Source organism: Heloderma suspectum, chromosome 4, assembly GCF_057233095.1.
Source record: "Heloderma suspectum isolate Gila_16-S chromosome 4, 16-S_ref, whole genome shotgun sequence".
NCBI lineage: Eukaryota > Metazoa > Chordata > Lepidosauria > Squamata > Helodermatidae > Heloderma > Heloderma suspectum.
Window position 1 is genome coordinate 269484797 of NC_139461.1, and position 25731 is coordinate 269510527.

Sequence of the window (25731 nt, forward strand, 5' to 3'; positions counted from 1 at the left end):
GTCGTGTCTGACTCTTCGTGACCCCATGGACCATAGCATGCCAAGCCTTTCTGTCCTCTACTCTCTCCCGGAGCGTGCTCAAGTTCATATTCATTGCATCAGTGATGCTATCTAGCCATCTCATCCTCTGCCATCCCCTTCTCCTTTTGCCTTCAATCTTTCCCTGCATCAGGGGCTTTTCCAGAGAGTTTTCTCTTCGCATTAGGTGGCCAAAATGTTTGAGCTTCAGCTTCAGTATCTGTCCTTCCAATGAGCACTCAGGGTTGATTTCCTTTAGGATGGACTGATTTGACCTCCTTGCAGTCCAGGGGACTCGTAAGGGTCTTCTCCAGCACCACAGTTCGAAAGCATCGATTCTTCGGCGCCCAGCCTTTCTTATAGTCCAGCTCTCACAGCCATACATTACTACTGGGAAAACCATAGCTTTGATTAGACAGACCTTTGTCAGCAAGGTGATATCTCTGCTTCTCACTATGCTATCTAGGTTTGCCATAGCTTTCCTCCCAAGGAGCAAGCGTCTTTTAATTTCATGGCTACAGTCACCGTCTGCAGTGATCTTGGAGCCCAAGAAAATATATCTGTCACTGCTTCCATTTCTTCCCCTTCTACATGCCAGGAAGTGATGGGGCCAGATGCCATGATCTTTGTTTTTTTAATGTTGAGTTTCAGACCAGCTTTTGCACTCTCCTCTTTCACCCTCAACAAGAGGCTCTTTAAATCCTCTTCGCTTTCTGCCATTAGGGTGGTATCGTCTGCATATCTGAGGTTGTTGATAATTCTCCCGGCAATCTTAATTCATCCAACCCGGTGTTTCTCATGATGTATTCTGCATATAAGTTAAATAAGCAGGGCGACAATATGCAGCCTTGTCATACTCCTTTCCCAATTTTGAACCGATTGGTTGTTCCATGTCTGATTCTTACTGTTGCTTCTTGACCCTTGTACAGGTTTCTCAGGAGACAGGTAAGGTGGTCTGGTACTCCCATCTCTTTAAGAATTTGCCACAGTTTGTTGTGATCCACACAATCAAAGGCTTTAGCGTAGTCAATGAAGCAGAAACAGACGTTTTCCTGGAATTCTCTTGCTTTCTCCATGATGCAGCGAATGTTGGCGATTTGATCTCTAGTTCCTCTGCCTCTTCGAAACCCAGCTTGTACTTCCGGTAGTTCTCGGTTCACATACTGCTGAAGCCTAGCTTGTAGGATTTTGAGCATCGCCTTGCTGGCATGTGAAATGAGCGCAATTGTACAGTAGTTTGAACACTCTTTGGCATTGCCCTTCTTTGGAATTGGAACGTAAACTGACCTTTTCCAGTCTTGTGGCCACTGTTGAGTGTTCCAAATTTGTTGGCATATTGAGTGCAGCACTTTAACAGCATCATCTTTTAGGATTTTAAATAGCTCAGCTGGAAGACTGTCATCTCCGCTACCTTTGCTTTTGCTTTTTTGATTTGCTTTTGCTTTTTTGATTTGATTTTGCTTTTGATACTGTTCAGTTTAAAAAAATATATTGTTAAATGTGAAAATATTGTTCTTCACTGTTTCAGAGGAAATTTCAGGTTAATCATAAACCATAGTTTATGAATTTGGCTTGTTTTCACCAACCATAATTAACATTAAACACAGTTTCAGATTTGGACAGCACACAAAACTATTGTTGATCTAGAATGGAAGCAGACACTTCCAATCCCCTGCTTGCCACTCTGGAGAAGGAGAGGGACCGGAGGAGCGTGTGGCCCTAGGAAGAGGATAGGCTCATTCTCATAATGCTAAACCATGGGGCAGTATCCAATAGGACACCAGTACTAATGTAAATTACGTTGCACTAGCATAAGGGGCCTCTGGCACAATGCCAGCAGAGTTAGCTAGCACAATGGGTTTTGCAGGAAATCCTGTTGCGCCAGCTAACGCTATTGGAATTGCACTAGAGGTCCCTTATCCTATAGTGTAACACAATTTACATTAGCACTAGTGTCCAGTTGGATGATGGTTTAGTGTTAGCTCAGAATACAGCCAATTTATTCCATATTGCTAAGCATGTCCATCTCAGGAACAATGAGTGTGGGGTAAGAGGGAAGTTTGGAATAGCATAGCTTTGGGGCACAGTTGGCTTTTATATTTATAGCTACTGTTTTATCTTGAGATATGTGTAGGGTCTTGAGATACACACTTGTAGCCCATTGTTCTCATATATTATATTTATTTGAGTATTTAAGCTCCAGTTTTCAGCATAAAATAGCTTACAATGACATAAACTAAAGCAAACCGAACTAAAGCAAACCAATAAACAATTACATTCCAAAACCCTATTAAAAATACATTTAGAGAGGAGAACAGGATACCTAAAAGTACAATCAATCAACAAGAAGGGAACCAAAAGACATTTTTTAAAAGCACACCAATTCACAGCTCATCTGAAGCACCAAAGAGAGGGAGTGAACTGAATCTCTCTAGGGAAGGAGTTGCACACTTGGTGCTGCAACTGAGAAGGCCCTGCCCCATGTCCCAGGCAGCTGCACCATGGAAGGCAACGGAACGTGTAGCCAAGCCACTGGTGATGTATTTAGTTGGTGGGCAGGTTCATATGGGAAGAGCAGGTATTCAAATGTCACAGTCTCAAACAGTTTAGGGATTTGAGTTGCACCTGGAAACAAACTGAAGCCAGTGCTGATAGTACAAGACAGGAGTAGTATGCTTCAAGAAGTTAACTCCAAAGATCAATTTTGCACCAGCTGAAGTTTTTAAATGCTTTTCAAAGTCAAACTGCAATTAAGAGAATGTTAGTAGCCTTCAGAAAATCCACATATACATCCACAGTGATGCTACCTTGGGTTACTTAAGGAGGAAAAAAAGGTGGGATATAAATGTAATTCATAGAATCATAGAATAGTAGGGTCGGAAGGGGCCTACAAGGCCATCAAGTCCAACCCCCTGCTCAATGCAGGAATCCAGAGCATCCCTGACAAATGGCTGTCCAGCCTCGTCTTGAAGGCCTCCAGTGTGGGAGAGCCCACCACCTCCCCAGGTAATTGGTTCCATTAATTAAGAGGGAGGGAGGGAGGGAGGGAGAGAGGGAGGAAGGAAGGAAGGAAGGAAGGAAGCACAGTGGTTAAGAGAGTGAACAGTGGACCAGGAGGTCCCCAGTTCAGATGACACATCTCCTGTAAACTTATTAGTTGATCCTAGGTCACTCTCAGCTGCCACCCCGCTCCCCCCAGAGATAAACATAGTTTAAAGCAGGGGTGGGGAATGTGTGGCCCTCCAGATGTGGTCCCATCAGTTCTAGCCAGCATAGCCAGTGGTGAGGAATGATGGGAGCTGCAGTCTAACCACATCTGGAGGGCCACATGTTCCTCATCCCTTCTTTAAAGAGTTGTAAGGATTACTGAGATAGTGGCTTGGTTCGCACATAACAACAAGCCAAGTATGGGTTGAGTAAGGGTTGTCATTGCATTGTGGGTTGTCGTTACATGTGAACTCTGCGCTATAGTTTTACTATGGGTTGTTAACCACAAACAACTCAGAGTTCACAACCATGGGTTCTCTTCCTGGGTTGTTTGCATTTAACAACCCACAGTTAAACCATAGTGCAGGGTTCACATGTATCAACAACCCGTGATTCAACAACAACCCATGATTCAAGAACAACCCATACCCAACCCATATTCTATTCATATTCTGGGTTGTTGTTACGTGTGAACCAGATCAATGAATATGAGTTGCTTGAAACACTGTGTAACATTATGTAAAGGCTAAATATCCTCATCCAGACTTGCTTTTTTCCCTCTCCTCCTTTTGTATTTTTGCTGAGTCTCTCCAGTGTATCAGTTTCAGGTGGAGCTCTTACCGTTTAATTGGCTTTAAAATGCTTCCTTCTACTTTCCATTTCAGTTGCAAGCGAGAAGAGGGTGCCAGTAATGCCAGGATCCCCCGTGGAAGTAAAAATACAGTCAAGATCGTCTCCGTCCAGCATGCCGCCATTGCCTCCTGTCAACAGTGGTGGACCCCGGCCTGTTTCATTTACCCCAGCAGCATGTAAGGCTGTGGCGTATTTGGCCTTGAACCAGTTGCTGTGATAACCACTTTACTTTCTTCCCCCAGTGAGTCTCTGTACTTGGTTACAAGGAAAGGAAACATCATTTTGAAAGAGTCCACACAAGCTCTTTCATTCATTTTCATGCACACTGTATAAAAGGGAGGGGCTGTTGTCCCAAGGCAGGAAAGGTGAACTGCTAGTATTGTTCCCTAATTAAATCAGCCTGTCATTTTTACCTTTTTCATTTAATAGGCATGGGCGATTAATAAATTTAATAATAAATAAATTAAATAAAATAGATCTCCTATTGATATAGAAGCATGTTTTTTTCCAATGGAATCCTTTCTTTTTCAACTTTGTAAAGGATGATGGGTGGTTGTGGTGATCTAGGCCATCAGTACCAACCCACATGGCTTGGCCACCAAGATGGACCCATGGCGTAGTTATTGAGGGGGAGAGTTCTGTCAGTCATCCCAGATGAGGCCATAAGAACCTATGGCCTCTTTGCAATGATATTCCATACAGTGCTCACTGTTGTCATTGAGATGACAACTGACATGATACTGCACTTTGCGTGCTGGGGAAGCACAATACCTGGGAAAAATCCCCTACAATGGCTGGAAATTCTGTCTTAGTGACAGTGTTCACGCTTTTGAGATTTGCATAGCTCCTATTGGGGCAAAATTATGGGGAAAGCTTTTTCGGGGAAAAATTGTATCATCTTACCAAGTGTAGTTGTTTTGGGAAAGGCTATCTTTTGTGTGTCTTGTCCTCTTGCAGTCACATTCTGGAGGAAGGGACATGGGGGAATTCACACCCCTGCTAGTAAGTGTGTCTTAGATAGGCTTGTGTGAGTTGTCGTCAAAACGTGGGTTGTTTTGTTGTCTGAAACCATGATAACAAGCTATGGTTTGTTAACTAGAAACAACCCACAGTTCACAACCCAACAACAAACCATGGGTTTTCTTCATGGGTTGTTCATTGTTAGTAAATCATGGTTTGTTAGTGCGGCTGGGTTCAGACAACACAACAACCCACGATTCAACAGCAACCCACTGTTCAACCACAACCAATACTCAACCCTGAGTGTGGGTTATCATGTTGTGTAAACCCAGTCACTGTTGCCTTTGGAGGACTGAACAAGATATCCCACCATTATTACCAGTGGCACTAATGAGCCCAGTGTTAAAGATCCAGCATTGGAGCATAGAAAAGTAACTGTTCATGAATCCAACCTCCTGTGGTCACATCCCTTTGCTGTATATGGTGCCTACAGGGAAGATAGATTTAAAAAAAAAATAGATAGTGATTTAAAAATAGTTTTGTTTAATTTCTCAAGAGCATAAAGCTCTTGAATCTGTCTTTCATTTTGATTTTGTTCACCAATAAGAGATGTGCTTATCAGCAAAGACAAGTATGTTAACTTTTTATTTATTCTCAGATTCTAAAACCTAAAGGGGTGGTGGAGTGGGCAGGCCTTTCGAATTCACAGTTGAATTTCTACCTGTGGTGTAGACACCCTTCAGAGAACGAAGAGAGCTCATAGGAACACAGGAAGCTGCTTGGCATCAGGTCAGGCCATTTGTCCCTCTAGCCCAGTATTGTCTGCTCTTGACTGGCAGCAGCTCTCCATGATTTTGGGCAGAGGTCTTTCCCATCAACTACTAACTGGAGGTGTCAGGGATTAAATCTGGGACCTTGCATGTGCTCTGCCACTGAGCTATGCCATCCTGCCCTCTTTGGCAAGGTCTTCTTAGGGCGCAGATCTATTGGGATGCCCATCAGCTTATGAACTTGGAGGCCTACAGGCATCCTGTGCAGAGCAGGAGGAGTGCAGAAACGATCTTCACCTCCATGCTCCTCCCACTCTGCACTTTTGCTAGATGGGCTTTTTTGCTTGTCAACTGGGGTTCTGTGGAGCAGGAGGGAAGGAGGCTGGGGAGGCTAGAGGATTCTTCATAAGCTGGCCTCCGCAGTCCCCTCCCCACCCACAGAACCACCCCTTTTCCCTCCTCTCCGAGGTCACCTTTGCAGCCTTGGGGAGGCAGCTGCCGCAGTTCTCCTAGGTCCAAGGTTGGAGTGCTGTCTCCAACCTCAGATCCAGGAATCTGAAATATCTTATTCTCCCCCCCCCCCCCGCTGTGTAGGGGACATAAGATTGCTCTCTTAAAAGATTAAATACTTCATATTTTCCTGCCAAACTTTAAAAGCTGTTAAGGAAACCCTGAATTCTGTTCCTAACAATAGGATCTCCTTTTCAAGAGCATATTGCAGATAGACTTTAAAGGTAACGCTTATATCTTCATTGCTTTTTAATCCCCCACCCCGCACTCTAGTACCCAATGGGATGAACCATTCTCCCCCTACACTGAATGGAGCACCATCACCCCCTCAGAGGTTCAGCAATGGGCCTGCCTCCTCGTCTTCATCCTCATTGACCAATCAGCAGCTTCCAGCTACCTGTGGGGCTCGTCAGCTGAGCAAACTGAAACGTTTCCTAACCACCCTCCAACAGTTTGGCAACGACATTTCACCAGAGATCGGGGAAAAGGTCCGGACCCTTGTTTTGGCATTAGTGGTGAGTGTTAACAGATTGAGTACAGAAAAGAATTGAGAAGCAGAGGCTCTTAAAAGCTGGGTATGTGGCCTTCTGATTATGGTACATCTTTGCCAGCAGAATGGTGTAGCAAAGGCTCTTAAAAGTTGGGTATGTGGCCTTCTGATTATGGTACATCTTTGCCAGCAGAATGGTGTTGCTAGGTAGCTAGTTTTAAAGAATATTTTTTTAAAAAACTACTATATCACCATGCTTTTTTACAGAGTTTGCTCTCCTGTCTAGTCTGATTTTGAATTTCTTCTGGAACATTGCCTATCTTTCCCCTAGAAAATGCTAATGTCATAATCATTTGGAATATGATAAATTATTTTCTGATGGCATTTGACTGGGGTTTAACCTGTTTTGAAAGAGAAATACAATGCACATGTTTTAAAGAACTGTTTCTATTGACCCCTGTGAAATTCAGCTTAAATCTACTCTGAGGAAATTTTGCCTAAAAGAGCGAATATGTGTGTGTTGTGTTCCAACCACAAGCTGAACATGAGCCAGCTGTGAGATTAAAAGTTAATGCAATCTTAGGCTGAATTCAAACGTGTAGTGTCCAGATCATGAGAAGTAATAGTTCCACTCTATTCTACAGAAGTACTCTGGAGTACTCTGCCCAGTTCTGGGTTCCACTTTTTAAGAAGGACATTGACAAACTAGGGTATGTCCGGAGGAAGGCAGCCAGGATAGCGAGGGGTCTGGAAACCAAGTCCTGTGAGGAACAGTTGATAGAGCTGGGTATGTTTAGCCTGGAGAGGAGAAGGTAAGGCGAGACATGATAGTGGTCTTCAAATATCTGAAGTGCTGTCATACAGAATACGGAGCAGATGTTCTCTGTTGCTCCATAGAGCAGGATTAGAACCAATGCAGTGGAGCAGATTTCAGCTAAACATTAAGAGGAACTTCCTAAACATAAGAGCTGTTCAGCAGAGGAACAGAGTGGCTCAGGAGGTGATGCACTCTTCTTTGCTGGAATTATTTAAGCAGAGGCTGACAGCCATCTGTCAGGGATGTTGTAGCTGTATCCTGTGTGGCAGATCCTGCACTGAGCAGGCACTTGGACTAGATGATCTCCAAGACCCTTTCCAACACTTAAATTTGATTTTTTTAAAAATTTACATCCATTCAACTTGGAAGAATTCTGGTAATCCTGGTGTGTGTAAATCAGTGTGAGAGTTTAAAGGTGCAATCCTATGCTTTTCTAGACAGAAAAAACCCTACAACTCCCAGAATTGCCCAGCCCAGCTGGGAGCTGTAGGACTTAAGTGTCGTTTGTGTTTCTAGCCAAATGTGAGGTGGAACTGAACAGAGAATTGGATGCTAAGAACTATTATTTCTTCCATGGTAAATGCAAAGCCAGCATCTGAAACAAGTTCAGTTTGGGGAAGGAAGGGCTAATAGAATTTTCATTGAACTGGAGATAAAATCCAGATTAAACCCCTTTCTTTTTACAGAATTCTACAGTGACAATAGAGGAGTTTCACTGCAAGCTTCAGGAGGCTACAAATTTTCCTCTTCGTCCATTTGTGATTCCATTTTTGAAGGTGATTGGTTCATGCCTTGTGTGCAATGGGAGTGTTATACCTGTGAGACAATAAGGAGGAAACTCAGTGTGCCACACTAGAGCAATTTATCTAAGATCTAGCAAAGGATGCCAATGTAGTCATATTGCATTCAGAATGTCCCTCAGTCCCACTTATGGCGGCAGTTCTACTCTGAACTGCACATACAGGAATAGGTTGCATACCCTTTACTCTGCTTGTGAATCCTTCCTCTCACACACCTAACTTGTGGGGTATGGGTACATATACAGCCTTCCCTGTCTTGCCTGAAATCTGTTTAGCAGAGGAAAAGGGAAGAGATTCATGACAATGTGGCTGGATCAGAGCACATATGGCTTGAATGGCTTATATCCTAGTACCTAATGCATGTCCTGGCCAAGTTTATTCTGAGACTGAGTGGTCTCCTGAACACTGTTGCTACTTTGAATATCTGCTGACTTAAGATAGGTTTTGAAATTGCAGAGATATGACCAGTGATTTATTTATTTATTGCATTTATATCCCGCCTTTTTTCCTCTTGCAAGGAACCCAAGGCGGCTTACATTATCCTCCTCCTCTCCGTTTTATCCTCACAACAACAACCCTGTGAGGTAGGTTGGGCTGAGAGTCTGTGACTGGCCCAAAGTCACCGAGTGAGCTGCCATGTCCGATTGGGGACTAGAACCCAGATTTCCCAGCTCCCAGTCTGTCACTCTCACCACTACACTACATTGGCTGTCATTGAAAGCAACAATTCATGTATTTTCCGTATGCACTTTTATAGCACCACTGAAAGGTGAAGCTGTATATAGCTACATAAACAATATAGCTACATAGATCTGAATATATCAGTTTCAATAAATGCGCATGAAGTGTGCACACGTGTGTGTGTGTGTGTGTGTGTGTGTATGAAAATACAGCTTGCTAAGAATTATACAGAAACTTCAACAAATGCACACCAAATATCCATATAAGTATTGATTCACAAGTGTTTTTAATAATAGTCCTGCTGCCATCAGTCATTAGATGGACAGTAGCAATAGGGTCTCCACAATTTCTGAATCTAATTGGCAACCATTACATTACTTTGCAGGCCAACCTCCCACTTCTACAGAGGGAGCTGCTGCACTGTGCTCGGGCAGCCAAACAAACCCCTTCCCAATACCTGGCCCAGCATGAGCACATCCTGCTGAATACAAACACTGCATCCCCAGCTGACTCTTCAGAGCTGCTGATGGAAGTGAATGGAAATGGAAAGAGGCATAGTCCAGACAGGTAATGTGAGCTTTTTACAAAGCACAGGAATCTGTGTGTCTCTCTCTGTGTGTCTGACTCGTTATTTCTTCTACTGGAAATTTGCTGCATGTCATGTCTTAAAATGTATGGCCTCTTCAGACATTTGTGAGTTCAAGATTTGCCTGTGTCTGAGATGGGGATGACCAAATCTCTCCCATTCCTTTCCACTGTTGTTCCAGGCAGCAAGGAGAGAAAAGGGTAAGGAAGGAAGAATGTGGACAAATGCTGTTAGGCATGATTAGACCTTGGTTGCAGTTGAGAATGTGGATTTGGGGATAAGCCAAAGGTCGTATGGAAAAAGTGGATTTTGAGGAGGGATTTATAGGAATGGAGAGAGGTACAAATGAATTCAATGTATAGGGGGGTAGCAAAACAGGTTGAGTGTGGTAGAGCTGGAGGAACATAGAGCGTTGTTCAGCATTACACAGCTTTTCCTTAGGCTACTTGGAATACATAAGCAAAGTCTGTGGAATCATTGCTTGGTGGCTAGGTAAGGTTTTCATATTCTCTTATTTGAGTGATAGTGCAAGACTGTTTAGGAGGCTTTAGAAAAGGAAATGCTGATGGTTAGGAAATGCTACACACTGAGGACAGAACAATAAAAAGCGAATGAAACTGCCTGGTGGGTGATTTTGAGGACAGACAAAAGGAAATGGAGATTGCTGCCCCCAAGATGTGGTGATACTGCTGTCTTAGATGGTTTTAAAAGGGGTTGGACAAATCCATGGAGCCTAAGTGTATCGACGACCACAATTCATGTTTGTTTTTCCTTATTCACTATATTTATTAGTTGCCCAATAGCTACTGTTCTCTGAGCAACATCCAAAGTATAATAAAACAATTCAAAGTTTTAAAATATAAATACGATTTAACAATAAATTAAGTATTAAAATAATCAGTATAAACGGAGAGAAAGCTAAAACCATACCAGCAGTAAATATTAACAACCTTAAAAATTCCAGAGAGTAAAGAACAGCCCCATAAGACATAATAAAATACAGAAGTATAAAGAATCACATTTAAAAGCCTGTACAAGTAAAAAATGTCTATGCCCAGCACCAAAAACTAAACTGAAGTAGGCACCAGGCGATCCTCTCCAGGAAGGGCATTCCATATGTGAGGGACCATTGCTGAGAAGGCCTTTTTTTTCTTGGAGCTACTTGTTAAGGTTTGGGGTGCATAGAAAAGGACCTCCGTTGAAAGGCACATACAGGTAGATTATGGGAAGACGTGATCCTTCAGATACCATGGCCTCAAGCTGTGAAGGGCTTTAAAGGTCAAAACCAGCACTTTGAAACTGGGCCCAGAAATGGACTGGGAGCCGGTGAGGATGGCGAAGTATTAGCACAATATGCTTTTAGCACCCAGTCCCAGTTAGTAGCCTTGAAGTCACATTCTGTACTAAATTCAATTTCTGTACCATCTCCAAAGGCAACCCCATGTACAATGCCTTACGGTAATCTAAACAGAAGGTTACCATGGGATGGATCACTGAAACTACATGCCAAATGATCAGGGTTGGCCCTAGGATAAATAGTGCCGTGGGCTATGTGCCTGTGGTGTCCTGCCCCCAGTGGTCAGTTTTGCAGGACCACCCTCCAGGGTTTATGAGCCCTGGTGCAGATGTGATGTCCATTGATAATGACATTGCTCAAAACCTTGATCTCTCAGCTACTGTGCTACAGGTTGCACAAGCCAAAGTTCGAAAAGCCACATTCTAAGCTGTGCAACACAGCAGAACTATCACAGGTTTTACTTACAATATTTTTTGTTTTGTAGCAGTTCCTATCCTTTGGTAAGCATTCTTTATTTTAGAATATCCATTATTTTCATCTTTAAAAATAGTTTTTAAAAGATATAAATAAAAAACATATCCAGCTGACCTCTTACACCTTATGGATTTATTTGATTATTATTTATATAGTGCTTATGGTGTTTACAGTATTTGAAGAGCTAAGTGCTCTGTAGCGTTGCCTCAAAGTAAAGCTGTGTTCCACTGATTTTTACCTAGCGCAAATAACATCAAAATAGAAATGGAAAAGGAAAAGGAAACATACTTTAAAGCTAACTGAAGGAAGGTCATTTTTGTAGTTAGTATCCAAATGACCTGTAGAACCTTGAAAGAAAGGTTACAGACCCTTGCTTCTTGCCGTCCTAGCTGCAGACAGCTCATTGAAAAAACACAGCCACTGAGCTCAGCTTGGCGCCCCCCTCTGTTCAACTTGGCAGCGCGGTGCTCCGGGCGACCGCCCAGCTCGCCCGCCCCCAAGGCCAGCCCTGCAAATGGTTCAGAAGCTCATTACTGGCTTTTGATAGGCCAAACTAGTTTTTTTGTGTGTGTTATTGTTATTTTCAGTGAAGTGTGTGTGTGTGTGTGTGTGTGTGTGTAGGGTCATCAGAACCACAGCATGTGGGAAGAGGGAGCTTTAACCCTTCCTTCTCCAGCCAAAGGCTTGATGAAAATTGAAGCCCCCCTGCCCTGGTGTGACAATTAGCTTTTTAAATGGTTAATAGTTGCAGGGGTGTGTGAGATTTTTGATGGACTTTTGGTCTAAACCAACTCAGTTCAACTCTTCTTATGTGCCATCTGTACATGTGAACTTGTTTTCTACTTTCCAAGTGCATTCTCTTTTATAACTCTTGTTTCTCCACTAATTACTTATTTCAGTGCTGCACAACACACAATCTGAGTTCTTCTTCGAATGGATAAGATTCGTTTGCTTGCCTTTCTGAATTTGCTCCCTTAGCACTAATGGAAGCCTTCCTTCCTTGACTTGTTCGCAGGAGGGAAGAAAACAGCTTTGAGAGAGAGCCGCTCCCGTCAGAGCCACCTGCCAAGAGGGTGTGCACCATTAGCCCAGCACCTCGGCACAGCCCAGCTCTGATGTTGCCCGTCATAAATCCAGCTGGGCAGTTTCATCCTACTCCACCCCCGCTCCAGCATTACACCCTGGAAGACATTGCAACATCCCATTTGTACAGAGACCCAAGCAAGATGCTGGAGCATAGGGAATTACGAGATAGACATAGTATAGGTAAGGAAGCCACTTTTTGTCAGGCAGCAGCTCATATATTTTCACATGTATTTCTTTAACCAGAAACGCTACGAACTCAACACATGAATGGAGGCCGAGAATTGAAGGATGCAGGATTTTTCACCAAAGTGTGGATTGAGTTCCTGCATGGCAAAATCATGCATATGAGCACACGTGCAAATTTTTCCCGTTCCTATTTTGATCTTGTAGAACACTGGTATGTCGTAAATCCAGCATGTGTTTATAGACTAATCTCTCCGCCAGCCCTTTGCATTAGTATCAAACTGTCAAGACTCTTTTCTGACTATAGCCTTTTCCTTGCCATGCATAGCAGGATTAAATGGAGGCTATCAAGATGAGCTTGTGGACCATCGCTTAACAGAGAGAGAATGGGCCGACGAATGGAAGCATCTTGATCACGTAAGAGACCAGAATGAGGAGGGCACTGCTAAAGATAGGATGTTCTGCTCCTCTTAGCATGAACTGCCTGCTGAGTTCTGTGAAGTCAATATTATGTACATAAGATGCTTCCTTATATTGGAGCAGGGTGCTTGTCCATCTAGTCCAGTATTGTGTGTTCCGATTGGCATCACCCCTCTGGCGCCTCAAGCAGAAGTCCTTCCCATCATTTGCTACTTGACTGGAGGGATCAAAACAGAGGGATCAAAACAGAGATCTTCTGCATGCAAAGCATGTGCTCGCCCCTGAGCTGTGACAAAATGACAGCATGTGTGCACACAGCCATTTAGATGTGTGCATTATGTGATCATTTAGCCTCCAGGGGCTATAACTTAGTGGTGGAGCACATGTATTACATGCACAAGGTCTCAGTTCAGTTCCTTGCATCTGCAGTGGCAGTGCTGGGGGAAAGCCCACCTTCCTGAGACCTTGGATAGCCACTGCCAGGCAGAGTAGGCAATGTTGAGCTAAATGGACCAATAGTCTGACTTGGGTATAAGGAAGCTTAATATGTGATTCCCTGCACAAAGTTTGCAGGCTATTTGTTTTCCACAGGGAGGGATTTTACGTGCAGGAAAGCTGTTACACTGAGATATTCCCATGTATAATTTGCTTTTAAAGAATATGGGAGCTGCTCTAGGCCTTGGGCAGGTTTATAGCTGACAAAGTGCTGCTGGCGGGCACACTGTTTAAGTATTGCATTTCTCTTCCCAACTGAGATTCTGATTTCATTCTTACATTTGGCATGAGTTGCAAGGGAAATGAGGCTCAAGGGATGAACTTGAGCCTCATTTCCCTTGCAACATTTTACCCAGTAATCTCTTTGAAAATGGGCAGAAACTGCAAGCCTGAACCAAACTTCAGAGTCCCCAGTGTTACACTAGTCATTTGTAAATGGCTGGTGATACACTTTATCTGTACCCTATTCAGTAAATGCAGGCCGCATAGAGAAGCCATGGGGCAATCCATATGTAATCTATATGGGCATTGTTTGCTCATAGGTGCGGCAATATGTAGCTTTCTGTTACTGCTATAGTTCCCTGGATCAAAGCTGTAATGCTAGAATTTCCAGGTTTCATTACAAATAGCACCTGGATCAGCTCTTAACAATACTAACTTGCATACATTCAAATGGCACTTGTATAAGTCTGTTCTTATGAGAGTAAAAAATAGAACTCATGTTGTAGGTCAAAGCATTACTATCAGAGTGTCCAATTTTTAAAATATGAAACATCTGTACTGATTTAAGCCTCACTTAATTTGATGTGGTGAACTTTAAAAGTACTTGATAATGCTTATTTATAGATGGCAGGGTCCTGTATTGTCTTGTTTCCTTATACTGCCCAGGGACCATACCAACACACCTATAAAGAAGAGCACTTAGCATTAATGCAACACAGCTTTTTTCACTATGAATAGGCCAATAATGAATAGAACTTTGTATATTTTTCACTTCTGAAAATTTGATAGTTATATAATTTTGGCACATTTTTAACATCAGTTACTTGCATCCTAATCTAAACTAATTACAAGGAAATGTCCTATCAAGTATTCTGCAATCTATGTCTACATTATAGGCTCAGTGTAGAAATCCACACATGACAGTTTTCCTACACAGGCAGTTGCATAGGAAAAGTGTATACACTCTCTTGTGTGAAGCAACAAATGCAAATATACAGATTATTCACAATCTATGAAGGTGTTCTGGATCACACAGTTAATAGCCAGACTACATGATCAGCAGCATCATCTGGTACAGTTCTTGCTGGACTGTTCTGCATGTAAAAACTTAAGTCAGAGAGGGTACTAGGGGCCCTTATGTCCCTGCATATAAAAACTTATGTCCCTTTTCCACAACATGCTAGTTTATAGTCTGTAGGGTTTGGGGATTGATTTTTTTCCCACCAAAGAAGCATTCAAACAGGCAATGTCGCAGTTTGAAATGGTACAATCCAGCAAAAGCGCACTATATTATTTTGAAGGTAGTGTAATTTGCCTCTGAGTTTCTTAGTTGCAAGGGGATGCATAGTTTCTGACTCTGCTTTTTTTTCCCCACTGTTGAAGGCATTGAATTGCATCATGGAAATGGTAGAGAAGACCAGGCGTTCCATGGCTGTTCTCCGCCGTTGTCAGGAGGCTGATAGGGAAGAGCTCAATTACTGGAAGAGGCGATGCAGTGAACCCACAGAGCCGCGGAAAGGAGGGACTGACTTAACTACGAGACAACATAGTCCAGGGAGCTCAGACTCCATTAGCAGCGGTAAGCTATGGGACTCAGGACTGTTCTTCTGTTGCACTGTGCTATGAAGTGGAATGGCACTTAGGAAATGGCTGTGTATTAGTGTGCTCCAGGTATTGGCTAGCAAACCAAAGCTTTAGATCTCTTTTTTTTCAATCAGCCCCTTTGTTTTGCAGGTTAGTCTGCCATCCTAAACACACTTAAGAACATAAGAAAAACCCTGCTGGATCAGACCAAGGGTCCATCTAGTCCAGCATTCTGTTCACACAGTGGCCAACCAGCTGTTGACCAGGAACCTACAAGCAGGACACGAGTGCATCAGCACCCTCCCGCCCATGTTCCCCAGCAACTGGTGCATATAGGCATACTGCCTCTGATACTGGATTGCACTGTTAAGTTAGCTACAAAAATGGGGCTACCTAAAATCGAGCATGATACCTTTGAGCCCCCACCCTTCCCACTGGTTTGTGTGTCTCCAATATTAGAAATTGGAACCTCCACTGATGTTAACGTAGAGTTGCATGCAAACATCAGCAATACATGATGATCTTAAGTTTCTTTACTATTTTGAGGCTCAGTGAAATCCTTTGCTATCTCTGTTGCTGCTGCTATTTCTGTGAGAACATGCTAGATAGTCTTTTCTATTGATTCTCTCCACAGGCCATTAATAGGCCATTAATATTCCCACCATATTGATTCAAGGCTGGGGCTGAGTATGGCTTTCCCTAATAGAAATGCACATGCAGAATAGTTCATTGGCAAGGGATGCCTGCCACATATTGATACTGGATTTGGGGCATGCATCTTTGAGAAGAATTTGGTATTTGAAGCTGTCTCTTTTTCTTCAGAATCAGAAAGATTGCACAGTTTAATATTTAGCACATCTCTTGTCATTTTGAGATGGATAGGATGATGTCAAAAGCCAACATATTTCAGGGAGACAAATGGATACCCTTTTGGCATTATGCTAGAGCTTGTACGAGGCAGCATCAAAATGCCTCTAAAAAGTTGCCAAGCCCAATTATTAGAAAAGTCTGAAGAGGGACATTTCGATACCTCTCCCTCAAAACAGGGTGCCTGAATTTTACCTTACCATAGTGCACTGCAGCATGTTGCAAGCAAAGCCACACATGGGGCAAATCTTCGGTTGAGGTAGGGGTACCACCTCAAACAGTCAAATCAGATTGATTTGGGAGGGCGTTTCCAGTGGCAGCCAGGAACATGGATAATGGCTTGCAGAACGCAGGTCTAGTAATGTTAATAACCTCCGTTACAATCCTTGCCAAGACCTGGCTTGATAGTGGAAAGCTATTCAGATATGGGGGAGGGGAGAAAAGGGCGGCCCCAGTTCCAAACACTCCTCAAGGTGCTGAAGAAATAGTATAGTTTATGTACAAAAGCACAGTGGCAACAATAGAAATGTGGAGTGCTTTTTGTAAATAAGTTATGGGCAGTAGCCAGTGCTGGCGATTGCCAGCTCTAAACCCATTGTGCTAATGGGGATGACCACTAGCCCAAGGGGAAAGTAGCACTTGCTAGTGCAGCCCCAAAACTATCTGAAACAGTTGCTTTCAGAATGGGCGAAGTTAGCCGAGCTCCCTTCTTCAACCTCCGCTGACTTGTGTCATTCTGGAAGTGGTGGTTGCCGATTGCACTAGCAAGCAGTACTTTCCCATTGTGCTAGTGGTCATTCCCACTAGCACAGAAGCAATATCGGATATTGCCCTATAGTTCTTCAGCACCTTTTAAGATTCACCTTTTGGGGGCAGGGAGGAGCAACGGGGCAGAGAGTGAGAAAGAGAGATGAGAGTGGAGATCTAGTTTGGAGCTGAGAAAGTGCTTTATCCCCTGGTTTCTGCAAATTAGTGGGTAAGGTACATTTACACCTGGGTGGAAGAAATGCAGGCATTCCATCTGAAGGTATGCAGTCATCTCATCCAACCACAATGCCATTGAGCACAGTGAGAACATAATGTTCGGCAGCAGCATTTGTCAGTGCTGATCTTGCTTGATCTCTCTGTGGCATTGTGTATCTCTTAAGTTCCAGTTCTCAAGTGAGTGACTCCCTAAAATGCAGCCAGTACTTCAGTTGTCTGAAATTCTTGGAAATACAATGCACTGTGTAAAATGCGAGATCCCATTAGCAAGGATTAATGTTTGCTACAGCAGGACAAAGCAGATGCTTGGCAAGATATATTTTAAAGTGCGTAGTCTGTGATGACAGAGTATTAAAAGATGGAAATGGGTTATGCTGTGCAATAAATTATGCAGGACACTAAATTAAATGCGGTCATTTATCATTTTGCCATTGGAGAACACTCTTAGCTGCAGACATCTCTTGTCCTGGTTTCACCACTTACCCCCGTCCTGTTCTCTCAGTGCTTCCTCTTGCTGGGCAGATGCTACATAACAATTCTTAGCACTTGGGAGGGATAACATTTCCGTGTCTAATACTGTTGCCACCACACTTCCTTCTACAGATTCTCAGCGGGAGTTCAGTAGCAGGTCAGGAGCAGCTGGTTACGTCACTGAAGAGATATGGAAAAAGGCTGGTAAGTAAGTAAGGCCCTGTTTAGAGGACTGCCACACAAACCTGTGGGATGTTACAAGAGGTGCTTGCAAAGAAGGAAAGCCTTCCATCCCACAGGTTGGCTGTGGGAAAGCCTAATAAATACATTGCTTTCTCATTGCCTAAAGCAGCCTCCACCAACCTGGTGTCTTCTTGATGTTTGGGACTACAATTCCCAGAATTGCTGATCACTGATCATGCTGGCAAGGGTTGATGGGGGTTGAAGTCCAAAACATATGGACAGCGCCAGGTTGGGGAAGGCTGGTCTAAGTGGCCAGAGCCAACCAGGGCCTCCAAATCAATGGACCAGTTGGACCCATCACTGCTTGCCTGTTTGATCTTGGGGTTTGAGCAGTGGCATCTTCCCCAACCAGTGAGTTTCTCTAAGTCTCTGGCAGAGGGTCTCAGATGCATCACTGCCTCTTGCATGTTCAGTCTGCAAGTTTGTCTGGGCGAATAGAAGTAATGACAGCATCCATTTGGTCCCTGTTTCCAGGTGCTTCCAGAAGGCTCCAACCCCTATCGATTAGAAGGCATTGTGCAGCTATTCCATCTTTTTCTCCTTAATGGATTTTCTGCAGTAAGAAAAAAGATGGAAGAGGCAGTGGGGGGTGGGGTTACAAGTTGAAAACGACAACTGGACCCGCTTCAAATGCAGTGACTGAGGCCGGGCAATGTCGCCTTAATAGCCTCATCTGGAAGCACCAGCAGTTCCCTCTATGGCAAGAGCGGGCAAGGTTTTTTCTGTTGAGGGCCACATTACCCTGCAGGCAATCTATCTGGGGCCGCATTTTGGTGCTGGGCAGGCCAAAGCCAGTGGTGGGTGAAGCCAGAGCCAAAAGTGGGCGGGTCACCCCTTTTTTTCTTTCTGCCACCCCCTTTTCTCTCTCCCATCCCTTTCTCTCTCCCTCTTTCTTTTCGTCAATGGGCTGTCAGGGAAAAAGGGACAGATCACTCTTGCCAGAGGTCTGAACTGATTACACGCAGAGCACCTGTGAGATTAGGCTGAAATTAGGTTGAGGGCTGCATATGGCCCTAGCGCTGCAGGTTGCCCACCCCTGCTCTGTGGAAACAGCTGGCAGAATAGACATAGCAGAATGGTAAAGTAGAACAAAGGAAGGAAGGAAACTGCCCCACCCCTTGAGAGGCATGGGGCAAAGGCAGGGCAGATGGAATGCTCACAGATCCCCAGGAGTAATTTCTAAATACTTTTGTCACTTTTATACTTCTCTGGTGCTGCTGGTAGCTTTCAACAGTAATTTGAAACAGTTTCCAAAGGAGTGCATTTATTGTAAAGAGCTGCTGGTTGTTCCCAAACAATTAGGAAAACTTTGCTTTAAGCTGGCATTATAAATAGCTTTAAAATGGATAGTGAAATAAGCAAGCTAAAAAGGCATACAGTCCCCTTGAAAGTAGGCAATCTTTTCCCCTTTCCCCTTCTGTGAGAAGGGAGATTGAAAGGTATATGTTTTTGTAGTGGTCAATTAGATAATTTGTTGTTTTTGTTATTTTAAAAAAAAAAAAAACCTTCCAGAAGAAATAGCTCCAGGGCGCTATGCAAGGGCCACAATCTGTGCAGCACCGCCTTAAATCAATAGTTACAAGCCTGCCTGTCAGAGTCCAGCAGAGACCACAGTGCACAACATGATGACAATGGGTTTTAGCTTAGGTTTCCAGTCAACTTACCCGAACATTTTCTTTTACTAGAGTTCAGCTGAAAGTACTTACGTCATTTTTCATCAGTTTTTTTGTGAGTGTTAAAAAGCACCTCCTGACTCTGGTGACTTTCTAGACTCCTTGTGGACATATTAACTTTCTTTTGATGCTCTTGTTCTTTATGCTTCCCCCACCCCACCCCTCTTTTCCCACCTTCATGGTCCTTGGCTTCTCTTGCCCACACTGACACATAATCCTATGGGCGGTTGTGATTCATGTGATTTAGTTGAAGATGCAGCAAAGCTACCTCTGATGTGATGATGTCATGGATGCTCGTAAGCAGAATCATGTAGGTCATTGTAGCCAATAGAATTAAACTGCCATGTGGCAAACAAGGCTAACATCAGTGAAGGTGAAGGAAGAGAAAAATGATGCCAAGACGCAGCAGCAGCCAAAGGAACAAAAGGGTGCCAAGCAACACTGAAATAATGCACATATATAGTGTGAGAAACCCAGATTTGAATTTCTGCTCCTCTGTGAACCTTTCTGAGTAGTCTTGGGCAAGTCAGCATTTCCCAGCCTAAGTTATTTAAGTGATGTAAAAGGAAAGTGAGGATTGATTTATTTGATTATTTATAATATCTTCCCACGCCCTCCTTCAACCTAACTGAGCAGAGTCCTCTCTTCCCTCCCAGTTCATGTCTCACCCATGTGCACTATCCTTAGTTGCTGGGAGATTGCTGGTGGCTTGAAACTAGTGTGCATGTGGCGTGCCTGCCTTCTGCCTTATTTTGCAAGCCTGCGAATGCTAGAGAGCTTCTCCTACCTTGCTTGATTTCCCCAAACAGCATCTGTGAGTTTCTGTATGAACTGCCAAGTTCGTTAATGCGATAACCATCTCAATGTATTCAGTTTTATTTATAGTGCACCTAGTTCCAAAGGTTCAAAGTAATCCCGTATATGCTGTTTGAGTTCCTTGTAGGAAGCTTTGGATACACATGTGTTAATAACCTGCATATTATTTAAGTGATAGAGAGGAATGCCTACAAACTTAAACCGGACATAAAAGCTAACCCTCATTTCAATAGTGTTGTCACAAGTCAGACTAAAGTACATGCAAAGTTTGTACTTTTTTACTCCAATGACTGCAGGGTGTCTTTTATTCCAAGCTGTTCTTTACCTTCCAATATGAAGCCATTTGATGAGGCTTTTGTTTTCCTTCAGAAGAAGCTGTGAATGAAGTGAAGCGCCAGGCCATGTCTGAAGTCCAAAAAGCTGTAGCAGAGGCTGAGCAGAAGGCCTTTGAAATGATTGCATCTGAGAGGGCCCGAATGGAGCAGACCATTGCAGATGCAAAGCGCCAGGCTACTGAAGATGCTTTCCTTGTGATTAATGAGCAGGAGGAGTCCACAGAGGTGAGGAGCCAAGGGAATCTCTTGAGCAGCCTTGGGAGAGGAAAGCATGGGAAAAGTCTAAAAGCGAAGTCTTAAAGATTGCATAGCAAGAGTTTTTCAGGATTCATCACTGTTTTTTGTTCTGGTTAACTTAAATTCAGTTACTACTTACCTTGACTAACTAGAACAGTGTTTTTGAGAGACTTCTCTCCAGCAGGCAGCTAAGTCAGGTCCTTTGATAGTACCTTCTAGCCTGTGACTTTGAGACCTGCCATTTTCACACATTGCTGATCTCCATTGTGTGGGGACAGTTGCACAGGGGGACAATGTCAGCAATGAGGTGAGAAAGTTCTCAGCTTTGCTAGGTGCTGCCTGCTAGATTTGCAGAACTTTGATAGCTGGTGAAATACAGATGAATGAAAGCAAATGTAGAAAACGCTTCATCAAAAGAGAACTGACCTCCACCCCCATATTGTTTTCTGCCATGAACACCCAGGAGTAGCAGGCTAATCCTTCTGCCCTGCATCTGTGACCAGCTACCATGGGCAGCACTCAGGTTTGGCCTCTTGCCAGGGCAGCCATTGCAAATCTGTCCTATGCTGTAAGTCCACCAGCCGATTTCCTAGTGCCCTTGGTGGTTCTGCCCCATTTCCAAGTTGGAATCCCTGCTGCTGGAAGGTTTTCACACGCTGGATAGGCTAGCAGAAAACGTTGCCTCTTTCAAGTTAGTCCATTTAAGCCTACTGTATAGCTAACTGGTTGAAGTTTGCTTATGAAGCATTGCTGTTATCTTAGTAGCAGGGGGTGGGGGCAAGGGTGGGGTCTTGTATGGATTGCTATGAACATTGGCTTGATAGAAATATCAGTTGCTAAGCCCATGGGGTTGTTCATTATATTGCTATGATGGTTTCAGATGGGTTGAGTTATACACAGGTTGCCATGTGATAGAGTCTGGCAAGCTGTTTAAATTCCTGCGGTGTCAATGCAATTTTCTCACCACCGGTGCCTGCAAATCGAAACATCATCTTGTATAGCTTTTCCCTGGAGATCTTGGTCATCCTTGAAACAATAAACAAGACCCAAACTGTTTATTGGGGAGTGTATTTAAAGAGATGTTCTTTCTTTCTTTGGTTTTCCAGAGCTGCTGGAACTGCGGTCGCAAAGCCAGTGAGACATGCAGTGGGTGCAACATTGCCCGCTATTGTGGCTCCTTCTGCCAGCACAAAGATTGGGAGAGACACCATCGAATCTGTGGGCAGGGCTTACACAGCCAGATCAAGCCAGTCCCCTTACCAGCAGGGCGGTCTGCCACAGCCACCCTAAAAACAGTCGAAGGAATAGCAAGCCCAGCTCTAGAAAAAACATCAGCTACCACCTCTCGATCGTCCACTCCAGCCTCTGTGACAGCAATAGACTCAAATGGGCTCTAAAAGAGGAGATGGCATTCAGCACATTTTATTAGTTTTCTACATTAAAAACAGACACCTTGAAACATTGTCAGAAGTTTGTACTCCAGCACGTTGGCACTCAGACTAATGTGACTGGGGCACATCAGTGTGATGTTGTTTGTAGGAGTTCATGTTAGCCTTCCATATTGGGATCTCAGAAAGATCCCCCTGGTTTCCTGGAATCCTGAGGACTTTGGCCTGTTTGGTTTTTATCTGAACTTTCTCACAGGGTGACTCCATTGTTATTATCACTCTATGCTTCTAATGAGGAGGTTGTTCTTCATTGTTACCACAGGGCAGGGCTGCCTGAGTAGCTTCTTCTCTCCACTTGATATTCAGATTCTTCCCCTGTACAACAGTGTTCCCCCCACCCCACCCCCAGTGACTCTAAGCTTTAACAGCACTGTGGGATAGAGCAAGTGGGATATCATTAGAAACTGTTTTCTCAGGCAAAAATGAATCAAGTGAAATGAGATATAAGTAGATGCCTGGTTGTTAGCTCTACCTATCTTCACCCCTCCTCTTTCCCCCATCTAAGACTATTTATTGATTCCCCCACCCCACTTCCTTCAATCTGGATACATAAGGGGAAGGGGAGGCAGAAGGATGCTGCCCTTGTTTGCTAAAAGGAGGATCTAAAAGGACTTCATGAAATGACTCACCAGCCATCACACTTGACCCATTCTAATCCCTTACAGTTCTGGAGCAGGCTGTTCATGAATGTGAGTAGGCCTTAACAGATTGAAATGTGTCTTCCAAAGATTATTTTAAAATGGCTCGCTGCTCTTTCCCCAAAACAAATTGATTTATTTTATCTCAACTCTGTCACTCTCCCTTGCTTGTTCTTTACATAGGAGTTGGCTTTAAATACGATGTTTTAGGTTTCAATAATGTATAAATTAACAGATGCACACCACACATGCATTATTCCAATAGATCATTTATAGCCTAATCTCTCAAAGCATGTTTGCTAAACTAAACAAGGCTCAGGTCATATACAGTAACCTTCACAAACATCTCAGGCCAAACAGAATTCTATTCCTTCTCTAAAGCACTGTATGTCTTTAAATTGTTGGCTCCAGCTAAAGGTTGCATGTGTTGAAAACAAAGCAGTGTGGCACCTTAACAAAGCATTTGGCTAAGGTTCTGGATCTACCCATTGCATCTTTAGCAACCTGCCTGTTTCCTTTGCTGGATTTTAAAGCATACCTTTACAACTGGAGCTCGCAACTTTGGGGGAGTCCAGGAGCCATTTTCACCTCCTGGATCCCCCACCTTTGCAGGCCGCGCTCCACAGAGCACCGGGGGGGAAATCAGTGGCAAACTACAACAAAGCACTAAAAGGGTCTAACTGAGCTTCTTCTCAAGCTAGATTTGACCCTTTTAGTGCACCATGGCATGTGGCCCATGAGTTGCCCACCCCTGCTTAAGAAGGATACTTGAGAAATGTTTAAATCCAGCGAGTTGTGATGCTCCATTTTAAGCATGCCAAACTGCCTATTAATGACATGGTTGGATATAAGTGCCTGATCAAAGTTAATAAATAATGGCAGAAACCAGGAAAGCCACATATAGAAACTTAGCTTTGATGGCCTTATTGTGCAAGTTCGTAGGGAGGTGGGCGGTAGTGGTTGGGCCTGCATTGGGAACTGGCATAGAGGCAAAAGGTTACTCCCTGCCTCCCTGCCACACACAGACCACAGCCTCAATCCAAATAATTTCCTTCTACCCACCCCACCGCACATGCACATACAGCCGCTTTTAGCCAACAACAAGGATTTTGAGATGCATTTACACATTTCCAAACTCACGTCTAGTTAGCCTTCTAGAGGAGTGACTACCTAAGAAGGCTTTCTTTTTGAAAAGTTATTTGGATTGGTTCAAGATGTACACCATGTGAAAAAACCTTGTGGCCTGATCGTCTCTCTCACTTGAGGTTTAGCATTAAAAGCATGTTTTGCCTAATTCAAATGGAACAGCAAATCCTGCTTTTGCTGCTAAATAAAAAAATAGAGAGGAAAGTGAGAGTGCAGAGGAAGAGGGAGCACATAAATTCACATGGTGCCAAAACATGGTTTGGCGTTACAACTGTGAGCCGAATAATTTTCAGGTTATATTTTCTTTGCTAACTTACTGCTTTGGAGTGACTTTGATTTTTTCTCTTTTTTTCTGATTCATGTGTTACATGTCTCCATACATTTATTTCCCCAGAGATGCGGCTATATGGAGAAAAACACCCACAATCACATGTGAAACCCATCCCCTAGTTTTGCATTGCCAAAGAGGGAAGTCCTGAATATATATCAGTCAATGAGGAGGAGGATCAAGGTTCTGAAGTTATCAAAATATCTGGATTTATTGGCCACTGCTGTTTGATACAGAACTTTACGTGCCACATAGAGAACTTTTGAGTGTTAAAAAGCAAAACAAAAAGCCCTGTTAACATCACACACTTTTCTAGTGCTGCAGTGTACTACCAAGACTGGTCTCTGTGATATTCCCAGCGTTTTGCAAGTGTGGAGATACTAATTAAAGCTGTGGTGCTGAAAGTACTTATTCGCTTATAAATCCCAATTGCCACCTAATTCTCTGGAAAGAACTGAATGCTACAAGAACAGCTCCAAAGAATAGTGAATGAGTGTGAGAGAGTGAGAGCAAGTGCTGGCATTCCGAAATTGTGTGTAAATAGACAGTCTTCCATAACTTAACATGCAACTACAATGGCTTTCTGTGTATTAAGAGAGAAATACATTAATGTACATAGGTTAAATACTACCAGTCATGATTTTAAAATGATTTTTTGAAAAATGTGAAATTCTACTATGGGAAGACTTCATGGATTCTGACTTCTATATATATTTTTTATCATTTGATTCTATACTAGGAATTTTTGTTACCTATTTCATGTGCATAACTTATTTAATGTACTGTATAAAGGAACCCAAACTGTTACAGATGTATTTAGTTTGTTCTACTCACAGTAGTCAATAAAAAGACTATATTCACCTTATAACAGCTGCCTTCACTTTTATTATATAGAATACAATTCTGTCTTAACAGTTCTATCCAGCTTGTGGTCCTCCAGATGTTGGATGGCAGATCCCATCATTCCTCACCATTCGCTATGCTAGCTAGGGCTGATGGGAGTGCATCAACAATTGGAGGGCCACAAGTTGATCTAAACAGTGCTGGGTTCACACAACATGACAACCCACATTTAAGGTTGAGTATGGATTGTGTGGAGGTTGTCGAACGACGGGTTGAAATGTGGGTTGTGTTGTGTGAACCCAGCCATGCTAACAAACCATAGCTTGTTAACCAGAAACAACCCACGAAGAGAAACCATGGTGTATTGTTGGGTTGTGAACTGTGGGTTGGGCTGTGAACTGAAACCAGAAACCATGGTTTGTTAGCGCGGCTGGGTTTCATGTGGTTCAGCAACAACCCACACTCAACC

The 25731-nt window shown here is 43.4% G+C and overlaps 1 protein-coding gene across 15 annotated transcripts in view; it reads left to right on the plus strand.

Annotated features, from left to right (window-relative positions):
* Positions 1-25287, plus strand: part of CBFA2T2 (CBFA2/RUNX1 partner transcriptional co-repressor 2) — a 113361-nt gene extending 88074 nt beyond the window's left edge. For 3 of the 15 annotated variants that reach the window (XM_084853837.1, XM_084853842.1, XM_084853843.1), the window contains exons 2-11: positions 3891-4034; positions 6372-6613; positions 8092-8181; positions 9272-9453; positions 12259-12509; positions 12841-12929; positions 15033-15228; positions 17688-17759; positions 20657-20847; positions 21966-25287. In XM_084853837.1, the coding sequence (XP_084709963.1) occupies positions 3891-4034; positions 6372-6613; positions 8092-8181; positions 9272-9453; positions 12259-12509; positions 12841-12929; positions 15033-15228; positions 17688-17759; positions 20657-20847; positions 21966-22256 (1748 nt within the window). In that variant the 3' untranslated portion in view covers positions 22257-25287. The remainder of the gene's footprint in view (positions 1-3890; positions 4035-6371; positions 6614-8091; positions 8182-9271; positions 9454-12258; positions 12510-12840; positions 12930-15032; positions 15229-17687; positions 17760-20656; positions 20848-21965) is intronic. The other 12 variants (XM_084853839.1, XM_084853846.1, XM_084853845.1 and 9 more) reach the window with 7 other exon arrangements.
* Positions 25288-25731: the final 444 nt, after the last annotated feature.